At 54.2% G+C, this 19,457-nt stretch overlaps 1 protein-coding gene across 1 annotated transcript in view; it reads left to right on the top strand.

Annotated features, from left to right (window-relative positions):
* The window catches only part of LOC140717863 (autophagy-related protein 2 homolog A-like), a 319,916-nt gene that overhangs the window by 71,019 nt on the left and 229,440 nt on the right, over nt 1–19,457 (top strand). Inside the window, 3 exon segments of the mRNA XM_073031584.1 lie at nt 7,698–7,842; nt 14,362–14,602; nt 17,254–17,401. Coding sequence (XP_072887685.1) covers nt 7,698–7,842; nt 14,362–14,602; nt 17,254–17,401 — 534 coding nt within the window.

Below are 19,457 nucleotides of genomic sequence, written 5' to 3'. Positions count from 1 at the left end.
TACTGGAGGAGGGGAGTATCTTTCAGTCAATACAACATTGAACTGCAGTCTCCATTGAGGTGATGGCTTGGCCTTAGTTGCTTCCTAAGTTTGTGTGGATGGTCTCAGGGACTGAGAGGGCAGATAGAGGTCAGATTAGGGTTGAAGGGTGGGGGTGTGGTGGAGTTGGTCAGATTAGGGTTGAAGAGTAGGGGTGTGGTGGAGTTGGAGGTCAGATTAGGGTTGAAGGATGGGGGTGTGGTGGAGTTGGAGGTCAGATTAGGGTTGAAGGATGGGGGTGTGGTGGAGTTGGAGGTCAGATTAGGGTTGAAGGGTAGGGGTGTGGTGGAGTTGGAGGTCAGATTAGGGTTGAAGGATGGGGGTGTGGTGGAGTTGGTCAGATAAGGGCTGAAGGGTAGGGGTGTGGTGGAGTTGGAGGTCAGATTAGGGTCAAAGGGTAGGGATGTGGTGGAGTTGGAGGTCAGATTAGGGTTGAAGGGTAGGGGTGTGGTGGAGTTGGTCAGATTAGGGTTGAAGGGTAGGGGTGTGGTGGGGTTGGAGGTTAGATTAGGGTTGAAGGGTAGGGGTGTGGTGGAGTTGGTCAGATTAGGGTTGAAGGGTAGGGGTGTGGTGGGGTTGGAGGTCAGATTAGGGTTGAAGGGTAGGGGTGTGGTGGAGTTGGTCAGATTAGGGTTGAAGGGTAGGGGTGTGGTGGGGTTGGAGGTCAGATTAGGGTTGAAGGGTAGGGGTGTGATGGAGTTGGTCAGATTAGGGTTGAAGGGTAGGGGTGTGGTGGAGTTGGTCAGATTAGGGTTGAAGGGTAGGGGTGTGGTGGAGTTGGAGGTCAGATTAGGGTTGAAGGGTAGGGGTGTGGTGGAGTTGGTCAGATTAGGCTTGAAGGGTAGGGGTGTGGTGGAGTTGGAGGTCAGATTAGGGTTGAAGGGTAGGGGTGTGGTGGAGTTGGTCAGATTAGGCTTGAAGGGTAGGGGTGTGGTGGAGTTGGTCAGATTAGGGTTGAAGGGTAGGGGTGTGGTGGAGTTGGTCAGATTAGGCTTGAAGGGTAGGGGTGTGGTGGAGTTGGAGGTCAGATTAGGGTTGAAGGGTAGGGGTGTGGTGGAGTTGGTCAGATTAGGGTTGAAGGGTAGGGGTGTGGTGGGGTTGGAGGTCAGATTAGGGTTGAAGGGTAGGGGTGTGGAGGAGTTGGAGGTCAGGTTAGGGTTGAAGGGTAGGGGTGTGGAGGGGTTGGAGGTCAGATTAGGGTTGAAGGGTAGGGGTGTGGTGGAGTTGGTCAGATTAGGGTTGAAGGGTAGGGGTGTGGTGGGGTTGGAGGTCAGATTAGGGTTGAAGGGTAGGGGTGTGGTGGGGTTGGAGGTCAGATTAGGGTTGAAGGGTAGGGGTGTGGAGGAGTTGGAGGTCAGGTTAGGGTTGAAGGGTAGGGGTGTGGAGGAGTTGGAGGTCAGATTAGGGTTGAAGGGTAGGGGTGCGGTGGGGTTGGAGGTCAGATTAGGCTTGAAGGGTAGGGGTGTGGTGGAGTTGGAGGTCAGATTAGGGTTGAAGGGTAGGGGTGTGGTGGAGTTGGTCAGATTAGGGTTGAAGGGTAGGGGTGTGGTGGGGTTGGAGGTCAGATTAGGGTTGAAGGGTAGGGGTGCGGTGGGGTTGGAGGTCAGATTAGGGTTGAAGGGTAGGGGTGTGGTGGGGTTGGAGGTCAGATTAGGGTTGAAGGGTGGGGGTGTGGTGGAGTTGGTCTGATTAGGGTTGAAGGGTAGGGGTGTGGTGGGGTTGGAGGTCAGATTAGGGTTGAAGGATGGGGGTGTGGTGGAGTTGGTCAGATTAGGGTTGAAGAGTAGGGGTGTGGTGGAGTTGGTCAGATTAGGGTTGAAGGGTAGGGGTGTGGTGGGGTTGGAGGTTAGATTAGGGTTGAAGGGTAGGGGTGTGGTGGAGTTGGTCAGATTAGGGTTGAAGGGTAGGGGTGTGGTGGGGTTGGAGGTCAGATTAGGGTTGAAGGGTAGGAGTGTGGTGGAGTTGGTCAGATTAGGGTTGAAGGGTAGGGGTGTGGTGGGGTTGGAGGTCAGATTAGGGTTGAAGGGTAGGGGTGTGGTGGGGTTGGAGGTCAGATTAGGGTTGAAGGGTAGGGGTGTGGAGGAGTTGGAGGTCAGGTTAGGGTTGAAGGGTAGGGGTGTGGTGGAGTTGGTCAGATTAGGGTTGAAGGGTAGGGGTGTGGTGGGGTTGGACGTCAGATTAGGGTTGAAGGGTAGGGGTGTGGTGGAGTTGGTCAGATTAGGGTTGAAGGGTAGGGGTGTGGTGGAGTTGGAGGTCAGATTAGGGTTGAAGGGTAGGGGTGTGGTGGGGTTGGAGGTCAGATTAGGGTTGAAGGGTAGGGGTGTGGTGGAGTTAGTCAGATTAGGGTTGAAGGATGGGGGTGTGGTGGAGTTGGTCAGATTAGGGTTGAAGGGTAGGGGTGTGGAGGAGTTGGAGGTCAGGTTAGGGTTGAAGGGTAGGGGTGTGGTGGAGTTGGAGGTTAAGCTTCCTCTCCGCACTTTGCTTTGGAGCCCAGTGACGTGGATGGATGACGATGGACAGTCATGAATCCCGTTCACTGGGTCCCTGGACCGATTAAGGATGGTCTCCATGGCTTTGTGCAGTCTTAGCGAGCTTTTTGAGGAAGTTACCAGGAAAATCGATGAAGGCAAGGATGTTTTCCACATGGACTTTAGCAGGGCTTTTGACAAGGGTTGGTTAAGAAGCTTCAGTCGCTCGGCATTTAAGATGAGTTAGTAAATTGGACTTTAGTGGACTTCGTGGACGAAGCCAGGGAGTAGAGGGTTATCTCTCTAACTGGATGCCTGTGAATAGTGGTGTGCCACAGGGATCTGCTCTGGGTCTGTTGTTGTTTGTCATCTATATCAGTGATCTGGATGATAATGTGGTAAGCTGGATCAGCAAGTTTGCAGATGTCCCCAAGACTGGGGGTGAGGGCTATCAGAGCTTGCAGTGGGAACTGAACTAGCTGGGAAAATGGGCTGAAAACTGGCAAATGGAATTTAATGCAGACAAATTTACAAGGATGTTACAGGGAGGAAAGGTTGAATAGGTTAGAACTTTATTCTGTAGAGTGTAGAAGATTGAGGGGAGATTTAGCAGGGGTATACAAAATTATGAGGGGTATACATAAGGCAAATGTAAGCAGGCTTTTTCCACTGAGATCATGGGTTAAGTGTGAATGGTGCAATATTTAAGGGGTGAGTGTATGGATGAGCTGCCAACGAAAGTGGTGGATGCGAGCTCAATTTCAAAGTTCAAAGTAAACTTTATTATCAAAGTACATATACAGTACAGTGGCATGCAAAAGTTTGGGCACTGCTGGTCAAAATTTCTGTTACTGTGAATAGCTAAGCGAGTAAAAGATGATCTGATTTCCAAAAGGCATAAAGTTAAAGATGGCACATCTCTTTAATATTTTAAGCAAAATTACTTCTTTAATTCCCATTTTTACAGTTTCAAAATAACAAAAAAGGAAAAGGGCCTAAAGCAAAGTTTGGGCACCCTGCATGGTCAGTGCTTAGTAACACCCCCTTTGGCAAGTATCACAGCTGGTAAATGGTTTCTGTAGCCAGCTAAGAGTCTTTCAATTCTTGTTTGGGGAATTTTTGCCCATTCTTCCTTGCAAAAGGCATCTAGTTCTGTGAGATTCTTGGGCCATCTTGCATCACAGCTCTTTTGAGGTCTCTCCACAGACTCTTGATGATGTTTAGTTCGGGGGTCTGAGGGCCATGGCAAAACCTTCAGCTTGCGCCTCTTGAGGAGTCCATTGTGGATTTTGAGGTGTGTTTAGGATCATTATCCTGTTGTAGAAGCCATCCTCTTTTCATCACAACAGCAAACATGATAGCATTGGCCACCACAGACTTGTAGAACATCCTCAGCATTGTCCGGCAGATGTTAAAGGACCTCAGTCTCCTCAGGAAGTAGAGACAGCTCTGACCCTTCTTGTAGACAGCCTCAGTGTTCTTTGACCAGTCCAGTTTATTGTCAATTCGTATCCCCAGGTATTTGTAATCCTCCACCATGTCCACACTGACCCCTTGGATGGAAACGGGTCACCGGTGCCTTAGCCCTCCTCAGGTCCAATGGGGATTTTGATTTACCTTTCTAGCAATCCTGTGAGCAGTTCTCTCGGAAAGTTTCCTTGGTCTTCCAGACCTCAACTTGACCTCCACCATTCCTGTTAACTGCCATTTCTTAATTACATTACGAACTGAGGAAATGGCTACCTGAAAACGCTTTGCTATTTTATAGCCTTTTCCTGCTTTGTGGACATCATTTATTTTAATTTTCAATGTGCTAGGCAGCTGCTTAGAGGAGCCCATGGCTGCTGATTGTTGGGACAAGGTCTGAGGAGTCAGGGTATTTATAAAGCTTTGAAATTTGCATCACCTGGCCTTTCCTAACAATGACTGAACAAGCCATAGCCCTAACAAGCTAATTAAGGTCTGAGACCTTGGTAAAAGTTATCTGAGAGCTCAAATCTCTTGGGGTGCCCAAACTTTTGCATGGTGCTCCTTTCCTTTTTTACACTCTAAAATTGCACAGAACAAAAATAATACACTAATGCTGTTTAAAATGTTGAAAAGAATGGTTTCATCGTTAACTTTATGACTTTTGGAGATCAGTTCATCTTTTACTCACTTAACTATTCACAGCAACAGAAATTTTGACCAGGGGTGACCAAACCTTTGCATGCCACTGTATGTCACCATAAACAACCCTGAGATTCACTTTCTTGCGGGAATACTCAATAAATCCATAATAGAATAATAATAAGAATCAATGGAAGTCTGCACCACCTGGGCACTCAACGAGTGTGCAGAAGACAACAAACAGAAAGAAATACTATTAAAAAATAAGCAATGAATATCAAAAACATGAGATGAACAGTCCTAGACAGCGAGTGGGAACATTTCAATGATAGGGGAAGTGAAGTTGAGTGAGGTTACCCTCATTGGTTCAGGAGCCTGATGGTTGAGGGGTAATAACTGTTCCTGAACCTGGTGGTGTGGGTCCTGAGGCTCCTGTACCTCCTTCCCGATGGAATCAGTTCAGAGTTGAGGTTATCCTCACTGGTTCAGGAGCCTGATGGTTGAGGGGTAATAACTGTCCCTGAACCTAGAGGTGTGGGCCTGAGGCTCCTGTACCTCCTTCCCGATGGAATCAGTTCAGAGTTGAGGTTATCCTCACTGGTTCAGGAGCCTGATGGTTGAGGGGTAATAACTGTTCCTGAACCTGGTGGTGTGGGACCTGAGACTCCTGTACCTCCTTCCTGATGGAATCAGTTCAGAGTTGAGGTTATCCTCACTGGTTCAGGAGCCTGATGGTTGAGGGGTAATAACTGTTCCTGAACCTGGTGGTGTGGGACCTGAGGCTCCTGTACCTCCTTCCCGATGGAATCAGTTCAGAGTTGAGGTTATCCTCACTGGTTCAGGGGCCTGATGGTTGAGGGGTAATAACTGTTCCTGAACCTGGTGGTGTGGGACCTGAGGCTCCTGTACCTCCTTCCCAATGGCAGCAGTGAGAAGAGAGGATGTCCTGGGTGTTGGGGTCCGTGATGGTGGAAGCTGTTTTCCTGTGATGGTGTACCGTGTAGATGTGCTCAGTGGTGGGGAGGCTTTACCCGTGATGGACTGGGCCGTATCCACTACTTTTTGTAGAATACGGTTGCCTGCTTTTTGCCCAGTGTTGCCTTCTGCTGTGCTGATTCCCTCTCCGGCGCCCCTCCTTCCCGACACGGTCCCCATTCCCTCCCAGCGTCCGACAGCTGAGAAACGGTGACGGGGGAGTGTTTCTTAAAGCACTTCGGAAGCACAGACGCTGTCATGGCGCAGTGTGATGAAATGCTGAGCAGCAGGCAAGGGGAAGGGTAGGCAGAATTAGATTTAATTATCACTGGTATAGGTCGAGAAAATGAGATGTTTCGTGGCAGCAGTACAGTGCAAGACACAAAATACTATGTTATGATAGATATACACTCAGTAACCACTTTATAGTTTTACACCTGTCTGTCTATAGACATTCAATCAGCCAATCACGTGGCAGCAACTCAATGCACAAAAGCAGGCAGACGTGGTCAAGAGGTTGAGTTGTTCAGACCAAGCATCAGAATGGCGACGGAGTGTGATGTCAGTGACTTTACCGTGGGGTGATGGTGCCAGACAGGATGGTTTCGAGCTTCTCAGACTTTACTGTGGGGTGATTGTTGGTGCCAGGCAGGATCGTTTCGAGCTTCTCAGATTTTACCGTGGGGTGATGGTGCCATGCAGGATCGTTTCGAGCTTCTCAGACTTTACTGTGGGGTGATGGTGCCAGGCAGGATAGTTTCAAGCTTCTCAGACTTTACCGTGGGGTGATTGTTGGTGCCAGGCAGGATGGTTTCGAGCTTCTCAGACTTTACCGTGGGGTGATGGTGCCAGGCAGGATGGTTTCGAGCGTCTCAGACTTTACCGTGGGGTGATGGTGCCAGGCAGGATCGTTTCGAGCTTCTCAGACTTTACCGTGGGGTGATGGTGCCAGGCAGGATGGTTTCGAGCGTCTCAGACTTTACCGTGGGGTGATTGTTGGTGCCAGGCAGGATGGTTTCGAGCTTCTCAGACTTTACCGTGGGGTGATTGTTGGTGCCAGGCAGGATGGTTTCGAGCTTCTCAGACTTTACCGTGGGGTGATGGTGCCAGGCAGGATCGTTTTGAACTTCTCAGACTTTACCGTGAGGTGATGGTGCCAGGCAGGATCGTTTCGAGCTTCTCAGACTTTACCGTGGGGTGATGGTGCCAGACAGGATGGTTTCGAGCTTCTCAGACTTTACCGTGGGGTGATTGTTGGTGCCAGGCAGGATGGTTTCGAGCTTCTCAGACTTTACCGTGGGGTGATGGTGCCAGGCAGGATCGTTTTGAACTTCTCAGACTTTACCGTGGGGTGATGGTGCCAGGCAGGATCGTTTTGAACTTCTCAGACTTTACCGTGGGGTGATGGTGCCAGGCAGGATCGTTTCGAGCTTCTCAGACTTTACCGTGGGGTGATGGTGCCAGGCAGGATGGTTTTGAGCGTCTCAGATTTTACCGTGGGGTGATGGTGCCAGACAGGATGGTTTCGAGCTTCTCAGACTTTACCGTGGGGTGATGGTGCCAGGCAGGATGGTTTCGAGCTTCTCAGACTTTACCGTGGGGTGATTGTTGGTGCCAGGCAGGATGGTTTCGAGCTTCTCAGAAATGGCTGATCTGGGTTCTTCGCACAGAGCAGGGGTTCCCGACTTTTTTAATGTCATGTACCCCTGTCGTTAATCAAGGGGTCCATAGACCCCAGGCTGGGATTGCCTGCTCTAGAGTTTACAGGGAATGGTGTGGGAAAACAAAAACAAAAATCCACGAGTGGCAGTTCTGTGGGTGAAAACACCTCGTTAATGAGAGAGGTCAGAGGAGAATGGCCAGACTGGTTCACGCTGACAGAGAGTCAGATAACCACACGTTACAACAGTGGTCGGCAGAACATCTCTGAACACGCAACACGTCGGGCTACAGCAGCAGAGGCCACTCCGGTTCCACTCCGGTTCCTAACAGAGTGGCCACTCTGTGTACATCAAAAAGAAAGGTGTTGTGCAGAAACAGTGAGGGAGCTGCGATGGGGGAGGGCAAGTAGAGCGTGTGTCTTCAGGCCCTGTACCTCCTGTCTGATGTGGGGGCATTTTGCCGAGGGCTGTTACATTAACGAGCTTCTCTTCTGTCTCCCTTCAGCTGCTGACAGGTTCACCGCGCCGGAGCGGGGGCAGCCTCTTTCCCTCCGCTCTCCCCAGTTTACAGAGCGCGAGCAGACAGCAAGGTGAGCAAGAGCTGGGGCCATTGTCCTGGCCGTCCCTGTGACCGGTGGGCGGGGGAAGCCCTTCCTTGTCTTCATTCAGCTTGGACTGGTGCAGGCAGGGATGAACATAGTTCTGAATTATTCATCTTTCGACGTGCCACGCGGGGTCGGCCCTGACGGCCCTTCGAGCCGCGCTGCCCTAGTGACGGGGCAGTGTACACTGACCATTTAACCTGACTGGACCCCGCTGCCCTAGTGAAGGGGCATTGTACACTGACCATTTAACCTGACTGGACCCCGCTGCCCTAGTGACGGGGCAGTGTACACTGACCATTTAACCTGACTGGACCCCGCTGCCCTAGTGACGGGGCAGTGTACACTGACCATTTAACCTGACCGGACCCCGCTGCCCGAGTGACGGGGCAGTGTACACTGACCATTTAACCTGACCGGACCCCGCTGCCCGAGTGACGGGGCAGTGTACACTGACCATTTAACCTGACCGGACCCCGCTGCCCGAGTGACGGGGCAGTGTACACTGACCATTTAACCTGACCGGACCCCGCTGCCCTACTGACGGGGCAGTGTACACTGACCATTTAACCTGACCGGACCCCGCTGCCCGAGTGACGGGGCAGTGTACACTGACCATTTAACCTGACAGGACCACGCTGCCCTAGTGACGGGGCAGTGTACACTGACCATTTAACCTGACTGGACCCCGCTGCCCGAGTGACGGGGCAGTGTACACTGACCATTTAACCTGACTGGACCCCGCTGCCCTAGTGACGGGGCAGTGTACACTGACCATTTAACCTGACTGGACCCCGCTGCCCTAGTGACGGGGCAGTGTACACTGACCATTTAACCTGACCGGACCCCGCTGCCCGAGTGACGGGGCAGTGTACACTGACCATTTAACCTGACCGGACCCCGCTGCCCTAGTGACGGGGCAGTGTACACTGACCATTTAACCTGACCGGACCCCGCTGCCCGAGTGACGGGGCAGTGTACACTGACCATTTAACCTGACTGGACCCCGCTGCCCGAGTGACGGGGCAGTGTACACTGACCATTTAACCTGACCGGACCCCGCTGCCCGAGTCACGGGGCAGTGTACACTGACCATTTAACCTGACCGGACCCCGCTGCCCGAGTGACGGGGCAGTGTACACTGACCATTTAACCTGACTGGACCCCGCTGCCCGAGTGACGGGGCAGTGTACACTGACCATTTAACCTGACTGGACCCCGCTGCCCGAGTGACGGGGCAGTGTACACTGACCATTTAACCTGACTGGACCCCGCTGCCCTAGTGACGGGGCAGTGTACACTGACCATTTAACCTGACAGGACCCGGCTGCCCTAGTCACGGGGCAGTGTACACTGACCATTTAACCTGACCGGACCCCGCTGCCCTAGTGACGGGGCAGTGTACACTGACCATTTAACCTGACTGGACCCCGCTGCCCGAGTGACGGGGCATTGTACACTGACCATTTAACCTGACAGGACCACGCTGCCCTAGTGACGGGGCAGTGTACACTGACCATTTAACCTGACTGGACCCCGCTACCCTAGTGACGGGGCAGTGTACACTGACCATTTAACCTGACTGGACCCCGCTGCCCGAGTGACGGGGCAGTGAACACTGACCATTTAACCTGACTGGACCCCGCTGCCCTAGTGACGGGGAAGTGTACACTGACCATTTAACCTGACTGGACCCCGCTGCCCTAGTGACGGGGCAGTGTACACTGACCATTTAACCTGACTGGACCCCGCTGCCCGAGTGACGGGGCAGTGTACACTGACCATTTAACCTGACTGGACCCCGCTGCCCGAGTGACGGGGCAGTGTACACTGACCATTTAACCTGACTGGACCCCGCTGCCCGAGTGACGGGGCAGTGTACACTGACCATTTAACCTGACTGGACCCCGCTGCCCTAGTGACGGGGCAGTGTACACTGACCATTTAACCTGACTGGAACCCGCTGCCCGAGTGACGGGGCAGTGTACACTGATCATTTAACCTGACTGGGGGTGAGAGTGTCTGGGGTGGGGAGAGAGAGTGTCTGGGGTGGGGGGTGAGAGTGTCTGGGGAGGGGAGAGAGAGTGTCTGGGGTGGGGGGTGAGTGTCTGGGGTGGGGAGAGAGAGTGTCTGGGGTGGGGGGTGAGAGTGTCTGGGGAGGGGGGTGAGAGTGTCTGGGGAGGGGAGAGAGTGTCTGGGGTGGGGGGAGAGAGTGTCTGGGGTGGGGAGAGAGAGTGTCTGGGGTGGGGAGAGAGAGTGTCTGGGGTGGGGAGAGAGTGTCTGGGGTGGGGGGTGAGAGTGTCTGGGGAGGGGAGAGAGAGTGTCTGGGGTGGGGGGTGAGAGTGTCTGGGGTGGGGGGTGAGAGTGTCTGGGGTGGGGTGTGAGAGTGTCTGGGGTGGGGTGTGAGAGAGTCTGGGGTGGGGGGTGAGAGTGTCTGGGGAGGGGAGAGAGTGTCTGGGGTGGGGGGAGAGAGTGTCTGGGGTGGGGAGAGAGAGTGTCTGGGGTGGGGAGAGAGATTGTCTGGGGTGGGGAGAGAGTGTCTGGGGTGGGGGGTGAGAGTGTCTGGGGAGGGGGGAGAGAGTGTCTGGGGTGAGGGGAGAGAGTGTGTCTGGGGTGGGGAGAGAGAGTGTCTGGGGTGGGGGCTGAGAGTGTCTGGGGTGGGGGGTGAGAGTGTCTGGGGTGGGGGTGAGAGTGTCTGGGGTGGGGGGTGAGAGTGTCTGGGGAGGGGAGAGAGAGTGTCTGGGGAGGGGGGTGAGAGTGTCTGGGGAGGGGGGAGAGAGTGTCTGGGGTGAGGGGAGAGAGTGTGTCTGGGGTGGGGAGAGAGAGTGTCTGGGGTGGGGGCTGAGAGTGTCTGGGGTGGGGGTGAGAGTGTCTGGGGTGGGGGGTGAGAGTGTCTGGGGATGGGAGAGAGAGTGTCTGGGGTGGGGGGTGAGAGTGTCTGGGGAGGGGAGAGAGAGTGTCGGGTGGGGGGTGAGAGTGTCTGGGGTGGGGGGTGAGAGTGTCTGGGGAGGGGAGAGAGTGTCTGGGGTGGGGGGTGAGAGTGTCTGGGGTGGGGAGAGAGTGTCTGGGGTGGGGAGAGAGTGTCTGGGGTGGGGGGAGAGAGTGTCTGGGGTGGGGAGAGAGAGTGTCTGGGGTGGGGGGTGAGAGTGTCTGGGGTGGGGAGAGAGAGTGTCTGGGGTGGGGAGAGAGAGTGTCTGGGGTGGGGGGGTGAGAGTGTCTGGGGTGGGGAGAGAGAGTGTCTGGGGTGGGGGCTGAGCGTGTCTGGGGTGGGGGGTGAGAGTGTCTGGGGAGGGGAGAGAGAGTGTCTGGGGTGGGGGGTGAGAGTGTCTGGGGAGGGGAGAGAGAGTGTCTGGGGTGGGGAGAGAGAGTGTCTGGGGTGGGGGGTGAGAGTGTCTGGGGTGGGGAGAGAGAGTGTCTGGGGAGGGGAGAGAGAGTGTCTGGGGTGGGGGGTGAGAGTGTCTGGGGTGGGGGCTGAGCGTGTCTGGGGTGGGGGGTGAGAGTGTCTGGGGTGGGGGGTGAGAGTGTCTGGGGTGGGGGGTGAGAGTGTCTGGGGTGGGTGGTGAGAGTGTCTGGGGTGGGGGGTGAGAGTGTCTGGGGTGGGGGGTGAGAGTGTCTGGGGAGGGGAGAGAGAGTGTCGGGTGGGGGGTGAGAGTGTCTGGGGAGGGGAGAGATTGTCTGGGGAGGGGAGAGAGAGTGTCTGGGGTGGGGTGAGAGAGTGTCTGGGGTGGGGGGTGAGAGTGTCTGGGGAGGGGAGAGAGAGTGTCTGGGGTGGGGAGAGAGAGTGTCTGGGGTGGGAGGTGAGAGTGTCTGGGGAGGGGAGAGAGAGTGTCTGGGGAGGGGAGAGAGAGTGTCTGGGGTGGGAGGTGAGAGTGTCTGGGGAGGGAAGCGAGAGTGTCTGGGGTGGGGGGTGAGAGTGTCTGTGGTGGGGAGAGAGAGTGTCTGGGGTGGGGGGTGAGAGTGTCTGGGGAGGGAAGAGAGAGTGTCTTGGGTGGGGGGTGAGAGTGTCTGGGGAGGGGAGAGAGAGTGTCTGGGGTGGGAGGTGAGAGTGTCTGGGGTGGGGAGAGAGTTTCTGGGGAGGGGAGAGAGAGTGTCTGGGGTGGGGGGAGAGAGTGGGGAGGGGAGAGAGAGTGTCTGGGGAGGGGGGTGAGAGTGTCTGGGGTGGGGGGTGAGAGTGTCTGGGGTGGGGAGAGAGAGTGTCTGGGGAGGGGAGAGAGAGTGTCTGGGGTGGGGGGGTGAGAGTGGGGAGGGGAGAGAGAGTGTCTGGGGTGGGGGGTGAGTGTCTGGGGTGGGGGGAGAGAGTGTCTGGGGAGGGGAGAGAGAGTGTCTGGGGTGGGGGGTGAGAGTGTCTGGGGTGGGGGCTGTGAGTGTCTGGGGTGGGGAGAGAGAGTGTCTGGTGAGGGGAGAGAGAGTGTCTGGCGGGGCAGAGAATGTCTGGGGAGGGGAGAGAGTGTGTCTGGGGTGGGGGTGAGAGTGTCTGGGGAGGGGGCTGTGAGTGTCTGGGGTGGGGGCTGAGAGTGTCTGGGGTGGGGGCTGAGAGTGTCTGGTGTGGGGAGAGAGAGTGTCTGGGGTGGGGGGTGAGAGTGTCTGGGGTGGGGGGTGAGAGTGTCTGGGGAGGGGAGAGAGAGTGTCTGGGGTGGGGAGAGAGAGTGTCTGGGGTGGGGGGTGAGAGTGTCTGGGGTGGGGGCTGAGAGTGTCTGGGGTGGGGAGAGAGAGTGTCTGGGGTGGGGGGTGAGAGTGTCTGGGGTGGGGGCTGAGAGTGTCTGGGGTTGGGAGAGAGAGTGTCTGGGGTGGGGAGAGAGAGTGTCTGGGGTTGGGAGAGAGAGTGTCTGGGGAGGGGAGAGAGAGTGTCTGGGGTGGGGAGAGAGAGTGTCTGGTGTGGGGAGTGAGAGTGTCTGGGGAGGGGAGAGAGAGTGTCTGGGGTGGGGAGAGAGAGTGTCTGGGGTGGGGGCTGAGAGTGTCTGGGGTGGGGGGTGAGAGTGTCTGGGGAGGGGGGTGAGAGTGTCTGGGGAGGGTGGTGAGAGTGTCTGGGGTGGGGGGTGAGAGTGTCTGGGGTGGGGAGAGAGAGTGTCTGGTGTGGGGGGTGAGAGTGTCTGGGGTGGGGAGAGAGAGTGTCTGGGGTGGGGAGAGAGAGTGTCTGGGGTGGGGGGAGAGAGTGTCTGGGGTGGGGGGAGAGAGTGTCTGGGGATGGGAGAGAGAGTGTCTGGGGTTGGGGGTGAGAGTGTCTGGGGAGGGGAGAGAGAGTGTCTGGGGTGGGGAGAGAGAGTGTCTGGGGTGGGGGGTGAGAGTGTCTGTGGTGGGGAGAGAGAGTGTCTGGTGAGGGGAGAGAGAGTGTCTGGCATGGGGGGGAGAGAATGTCTGGGGAGGGGAGAGAGAGTGTCTGGGGTGGGGGGTGAGAGTGTCTGGGGAGGGGGCTGAGAGTGTCTGTGGTGGGGGCTGTGAGTGTCTGGGGAGGGGGGTGAGAGTGTCTGGGGAGGGGGGTGAGAGTGTCTGGGGTGGGGGCTGAGAGTGTCTGGGGTGGGGGCTGAGAATGTCTGGGGAGGGGAGAGAGAGTGTCTGGGGTGGGGGGTGAGAGTGTCTGGGGAGGGGGCTGTGAGTGTCTGGGGAGGGGGGTGAGAGTGTCTGGGGTGGGGGCTGAGAGTGTCTGGGGTGGGGGGTGAGAGTGTCTGGGGTGGGGAGAGAGAGTGTCTGTGGTGGGGGGTGAGAGTGTCTGGGGTGGGGAGAGAGAGTGTCTGGGGTGGGGGGTGAGAGTGTCTGGGGTGGGGGGTGAGAGTGTCTGGGGTGGGGACAGAGAGTGTCTGGGGAGGGGAGAGAGAGTGTCTGGGGTGGGGGGTGAGAGGGTCTGGGGATGGGAGAGAGAGTGTCTGGGGTTGGGGAGAGAGAGTGTCTGGGGTGGGGGCTGTGAGTGTCTGGGGTGGGGGGTGAGAGTGTCTGGGGTGGGGGCTGAGAGTGTCTGGGGTGGGGGCTGAGAGTGTCTGGGGTGGGGGGTGACTACTTTACTGAGGCAGTGAGACAGTCGGTGGAGGGGAGGCTGGTTTCTGTGACGTACTGTGTACACAGCTCTCCGTGGTTCCCTGCATTCTCGGAGAGCAGTTACTGTACCGAGCTGTAATGCCCTCTGGCGTGTGGATAAAATAATTACCGTAGTCAGGGTCGCCAAGGGCGTGCCCAATTCCTGAGGAGGCAGGAGCACCAGGGAGCTCTGGCTGTGGTGCCATTGTGGTTGGACCAAGACAGGCTGTTGGTGATTTCAGTCCCAGGAATCTGAAGCTCCTGATGTAAACAGGAATGTGTGAACCGTCCCCTCCCCTCCCTCTTCCTTAAAACGAGCCAACGCCTGATGCTCAGCCCTTTTTCTGACGTAGAAAGAGTGGTTGTTGTCAGAGGATGCGCTAGAAAGTGGGGGGAGACTGTAACGCCGGTATTTGTGTGCTCACAGACGGGCGGAGATGATGGAGTGCGTGCCGACTCTCCCCGCATCCTTAACCCTGCTGCCCGTTCCCTCCTCAGGCAGGTCCCAGCAGCCCCCGTCACTGGACAGCGTGAAGACCGAGCTGTTGCTGAAGCTGACCTTCGGCGGAGTCACGGCCACGCTGCTGCACCTGGAATGCAAGCCGTCGGCCACCCTGCCCGCTGCCGCCCGCCACTACTTCACCGAACTGATGTACTTCAAGGACGCCATCTTCGGAGGCCGCGACTTCACCCACACGAGGAGGCAGTTTGAGAAGGCCTGTCCGCGGAGTAACATCAGGTACAGTCCTGGAATGGTACAGCACAGAAACCGGCCATTCGGCCCCACCTGGTCATGCTAACCTCCGTTTCCGACTACACTAGTTCCATTTACTCCCATTAGGACCTTATCCCTCTGTACAAGTGTATCCCTAAATACCCCTTAAACATGGTGATTGTATCGGAATACACCAATTCCTCTGTCAGCACGTGCCAGATATCAGCCTCTCCCTGAGTAAATAAAAAACTCCTTCCTCTCACCTCAAACCTCTGCTCTCCTGCTTTTGATACCCCGACCGTTTGGGTGGCGGGGTGGGGATACGTCTCTACCAAAGGAGGTGTGAGGGGCTCCTTCCCTCCGCTGGCCTGCAGGTCACCCTTGGGCAAGGTGTAGCTCCTGCTTAGCCCCCGATCAGGGTGAGGTGAAGCCGTGGGAGCAGGTGGTGGACGGTCGTACGAGCAGCCGGTGCAGATCACAAGTCCTGGTTATGTGACCACTGATGCCAGACAGACAGTCTCTGATAATGATGGGGTCACCCGTCTTGTAAAGACGCTGCCCAGAAAGCAATAGCAAACCACTTCTGTAGAAGAATTTGCTGAGGACACTCATGATGGCCGGTGTCGTGCTTTGCTGCTGCTTCTGCATGGGAGGGGAGCTTTGGGGTCCTAACTAACTCTCAGTCATTCTCTGGGGCACTCCACTATTTTGTGGATGTTTGCAAAGAAAAAGACTTTCCAGCTGTACGTTGTATGCATTTCTCTGATGTTAAATGTACCTATTGTTAATATGGAAGGTCATGATGACGAGGATGACCCGTTCCATTTTACACCCCCTGTCAAATGAGTCTTCAGTATACTTTGCTATGGAGAAAGCAAATCAGACTATTCAGTCAATTCTTCCAACTGAAATTTTCCTCTGTCTGTGTCACTCACTCCCTGTAGTCTTCAGTAACACACTCTAATCCGACATCCTTCATTCCTGGTTCGTCCACTCATTCCTCCGTTATTTTATAATACACACTCACTCCCTGTAGTCCTTAATGATGCAATCTAATCCTCACATTCTCAGTAGCGTTTATTCTATAATACACACTCACTCTCGAGTTCACGTTCCCAGTAGTGTTTATTCTTTAATGCACACTCACTCTCGAGCTCATGTTCCCAGTAGTGTTTAGCCTTGGGGCGCATCGAGTGGCAAACTTGCATTCGTCTGTTTTTTTTTACAAGGCCACATAGCATAAACACTATCGGGAACAAGAGCTCGAGAGTGAGTGTGTATTATAGAATAAACACTACTGGGAACATGAGCTCGAGAGTGAGTGTGTATTATAGAATAAACACTACTGGGAACATGAGCTCGAGAGTGAGTGTGTATTATAGAATAAACACTACTGGGAACATGAGCTCGAGAGTGAGTGTGTATTATAGAATAAACACTACTGGGAACATGAGCTCGAGAGTGAGTGTGTATTATAGAATAAACACTACTGGGAACATGAGCTCGAGAGTGAGTGTGTATTATAGAATAAACACTACTGGGAACATGAGCTCGAGAGTGAGTGTGTATTATAGAATAAACACTACTGGGAACATGAGCTCGAGAGTGAGTGTGTATTATAGAATAAACACTACTGGGAACATGAGCTCGAGAGTGAGTGTGTATTATAGAATAAACACTACTGGGAACATGTGCTCAAGAGTGAGTGTGTATTATAGAATAAACACTCTTGGGAACATGAGCTCGAGAGTGAGTGTGTATTATAGAATAAACACTACTGGGAACATGAGCTCGAGAGTGAGTGTGTATTATAGAATAAACACTACTGGGAACATGAGCTCGAGAGTGAGTGTGTATTATGGAGAGAAAGAAGAACAATGTGTCTTTATGACTTTTCAGTTTCTTGTTTGTGTTTGTTTTTGGAGTTTGCACAGTTTGACCAGTTTTGCACATTCGTTTTTTGTCCGTCTTTGTGTGTAGTTTTTCAGTGATTCTATTGTGATTCTTTGTTCTTCTGTGAAAACAATTAGGGTTAAGTACGTTACTTTAGTAATAAACCTGCTTTGAACTTTAATATGATGAGATGTTTAAAATGACTTTATCTTTCTCCCTCCTTAACCTTGTCTCTTCCCCTCCGCCATCAGGTTTCTGAATTGTCTGTTCACACTGTCTCATTATTCCTTTGCAATTCATATTAATGTCACGTTTTAGCAGAGCCACAAGTTTGACATTGTCAAACCTGATTGCGATTTACCCTGCCACTCAGATCTATGGTAGGCAGAGGCAACCTTCTCTATTAATCCCGTCTTCCACCTTGTCTGATGTCCTCAGTCACGTGCTGGACCAGATTTGTCTTCAAGACTCTGCCTGCTCTTTCTGGCAGGTCCTTAACGCTGACACAGCTCCCCCCTCGGATCCCTGCTGAATAAAACGCAGTTATTTTTGCGTCCCTGACGAATGTTCATGTTTTGGGACTGTATCGGACCCATTTTGGAAGTGTGGTGAATCGATTGGGCCTGCTGAGCATGGGAGGCTGCTCTCTTTGTGCGTGGTTTTGAATGCGCACATCTTCGTCTCAGCGGCCCTGGCCCGGTATGTGGCCAGCGTGTGCCATTAGCAATGTTTAACCCTTTGTTGTTGTTGTACGTGACGGTTTCCTTTGTGTCCGATTCCAGGCTGATCGGCAGTGCGGTGCAGCTGGCTTGTGAACAGAAGGCAGGCAGAGGCGTGCAGCTCTTGTGCGCAGACGCGTGCTTCGGCGCAATGGAGATCCTGGAGAGCCTGTGGCCTGCCGGGACGCAGCACAGGGCCGAGTACACAGAGGTGAGCAGTCCCATCGTCCCCCCGTATGTCACACTGGCACATCTACAAGGGAGCAGCATCTGGAACGTGCACAGGGACAGGTGCAATGACAAACTCACTCGAACACACAGCATCGGATAAGCCGCGTTCACAGGAGAAACGAACTGAAAGTCAGCAATGCACCCTTAGAGAGTCTGATCACCCTGGGTACTGTGGGCTCACTCAGGCCAGCAATGTGATGGGACACTTCCCCACTCGCCTGGGGGAGTAGAGCTCAGGAATCTCAACACCATCCAGGACAGGGCCTCCCTCGGTCACCAGCGTACTGTGTCTGCGATGCGCACTGTCTTCAAAACGCACATCGATGGCACCACAGGCGACCCTGAGATTCATTTTCTTGCAGGCATTCACAGTAGAAACAATAGAATCAGTGAAAAACCACTCACAACAAAAGACAAGTAACTAATTTTCAAATACAAACTGCGCAAATACAAAACAAATAATTAAATAAATAAATAATGCTGAGAACGTGAGTCTTAGAGTCCTTGAAAATGAGTCTATAGGTTGTGGAATCAGTTCAGAGTTGAGGTTATCCTCACTGGTTCAGGAGCCTGATGGTTGAGGGGTAATAACTGTTCCTGAACCTGGTGGTGTGGGACCTGAGGCTCCTGTACCTCCTTCCTGATGGAATCAGTTCAGAGTTGAGGTTATCCTCACTGGTTCAGGAGCCTGATGGTTGAGGGGTAATAACTGTTGCTGAACCTGGTGGTGTGGGACCTGAGGCTCCTGTACCTCCTTCCCGATGGAATCAGTTCAGAGTTGAGGTTATCCTCACTGGTTCAGCAGCCTGATGGTTGAGGGGTAATAACTGTTCCTGAACCTGGTGGTGTGGGACCTGAGGCTCCTGTACCTCCTTCCCGATGGAATCAGTTCAGAGTTGAGGTTATCCTCACTGGTTCAGGAGCCTGATGGTTGAGGGTAATAACTGTTCCTGAACCTGGTGGTGTGGGACCTGAGGCTCCTGTACCTCCTTCCCGATGGCAGCAGTGAGAAGAGAGCATGTCCTGGGTGGTGGGGTCCCTGATGATGGATGCTGCTTTCCTGTGGCAGTGCTTTGTGTAGATGTGCTGAATGGTGGGGAGTGCTTTACCCGTGATGGACTGGGCCGTTCCCACTGCCTTTTGTAGGATTTTCTGTTCAAGGATATCAATGTTTCCATACCAGGCTGAGACGCAGCCGGTCTCCACCACACTTCTATCGAAGTTAGTCAAAGTTTTAGATGTCATGCCGAATCTTCACAAAGTTCTCAGGAAGCGGAGGCGCTGTGCCGTCCTGGGTTTGTAATGGCACTGGGAAAGCACCAGATCCCCCATGGGGGGGGAGGACAAGAGGTACATGCCAGATGTTTCAGTCCAAGGCTCCTCACCAAGGGGCAAGGAGCCAGAATAAGGAAGTGTGGCGGGGGGGGTGGGGGTGGGGAGGACAAGCGGGAGGGTGGTAGGTGAGTGGGGGAGGACAAGCGGGAGGGTGGTAGGTGAGTGGGGGAGGAGGCATGAAGCATGGTGGATGGAGAAGACAGAATCTGTCCAGAGGAGAGTGAAGCATGGGAAGAAGGGACGAAAGAGGGCACTGGGGGAGGTGAGAAGGAAGGGAGAAGGGAAAAACATCACCAGAAGGAGAAGTCGATGCTCATGCCATCAGGCTGCGGGCTACTTAGTCGGGAAGTAAGGAGTTGCTCCTCCACCCTGAGCGTTTCCATCACTTGCAAGGATTTGTGCCGGGAGGGAGATTCGTGAGCGGGGACTCTCAGAGGAGGTGATCTCAGTGGAAGGCAGAGAGTGTGGGCGGAGGAGTGTTTGGGGATGGGATCCTTTTGAAGGAGCTGCAGAGATTGATGTGTTAGAGTGGTAGGTGTGGTCAAGGTGGTGAGTGTGGGTATCTGGGAAATGGAGGAGATGCAGCATCCATGGTGGAGGAAGAGAAACCCTGTCCTTTGAAGGAGGAGGACCCCTCTGATGTCCAAGGAAAGCTGCATCCTGGGAACAAACGTGGCAGGGTCAAAGGAGCTGAGAAAGGG

The sequence above is a fragment of the Hemitrygon akajei genome, chromosome 28 (assembly GCF_048418815.1).
Source record: "Hemitrygon akajei chromosome 28, sHemAka1.3, whole genome shotgun sequence".
Lineage (NCBI taxonomy): Eukaryota > Metazoa > Chordata > Chondrichthyes > Myliobatiformes > Dasyatidae > Hemitrygon > Hemitrygon akajei.
Note: the sequence above shows the minus strand (reverse complement) of the source record. Positions and strands in the feature narration are given on the sequence as shown.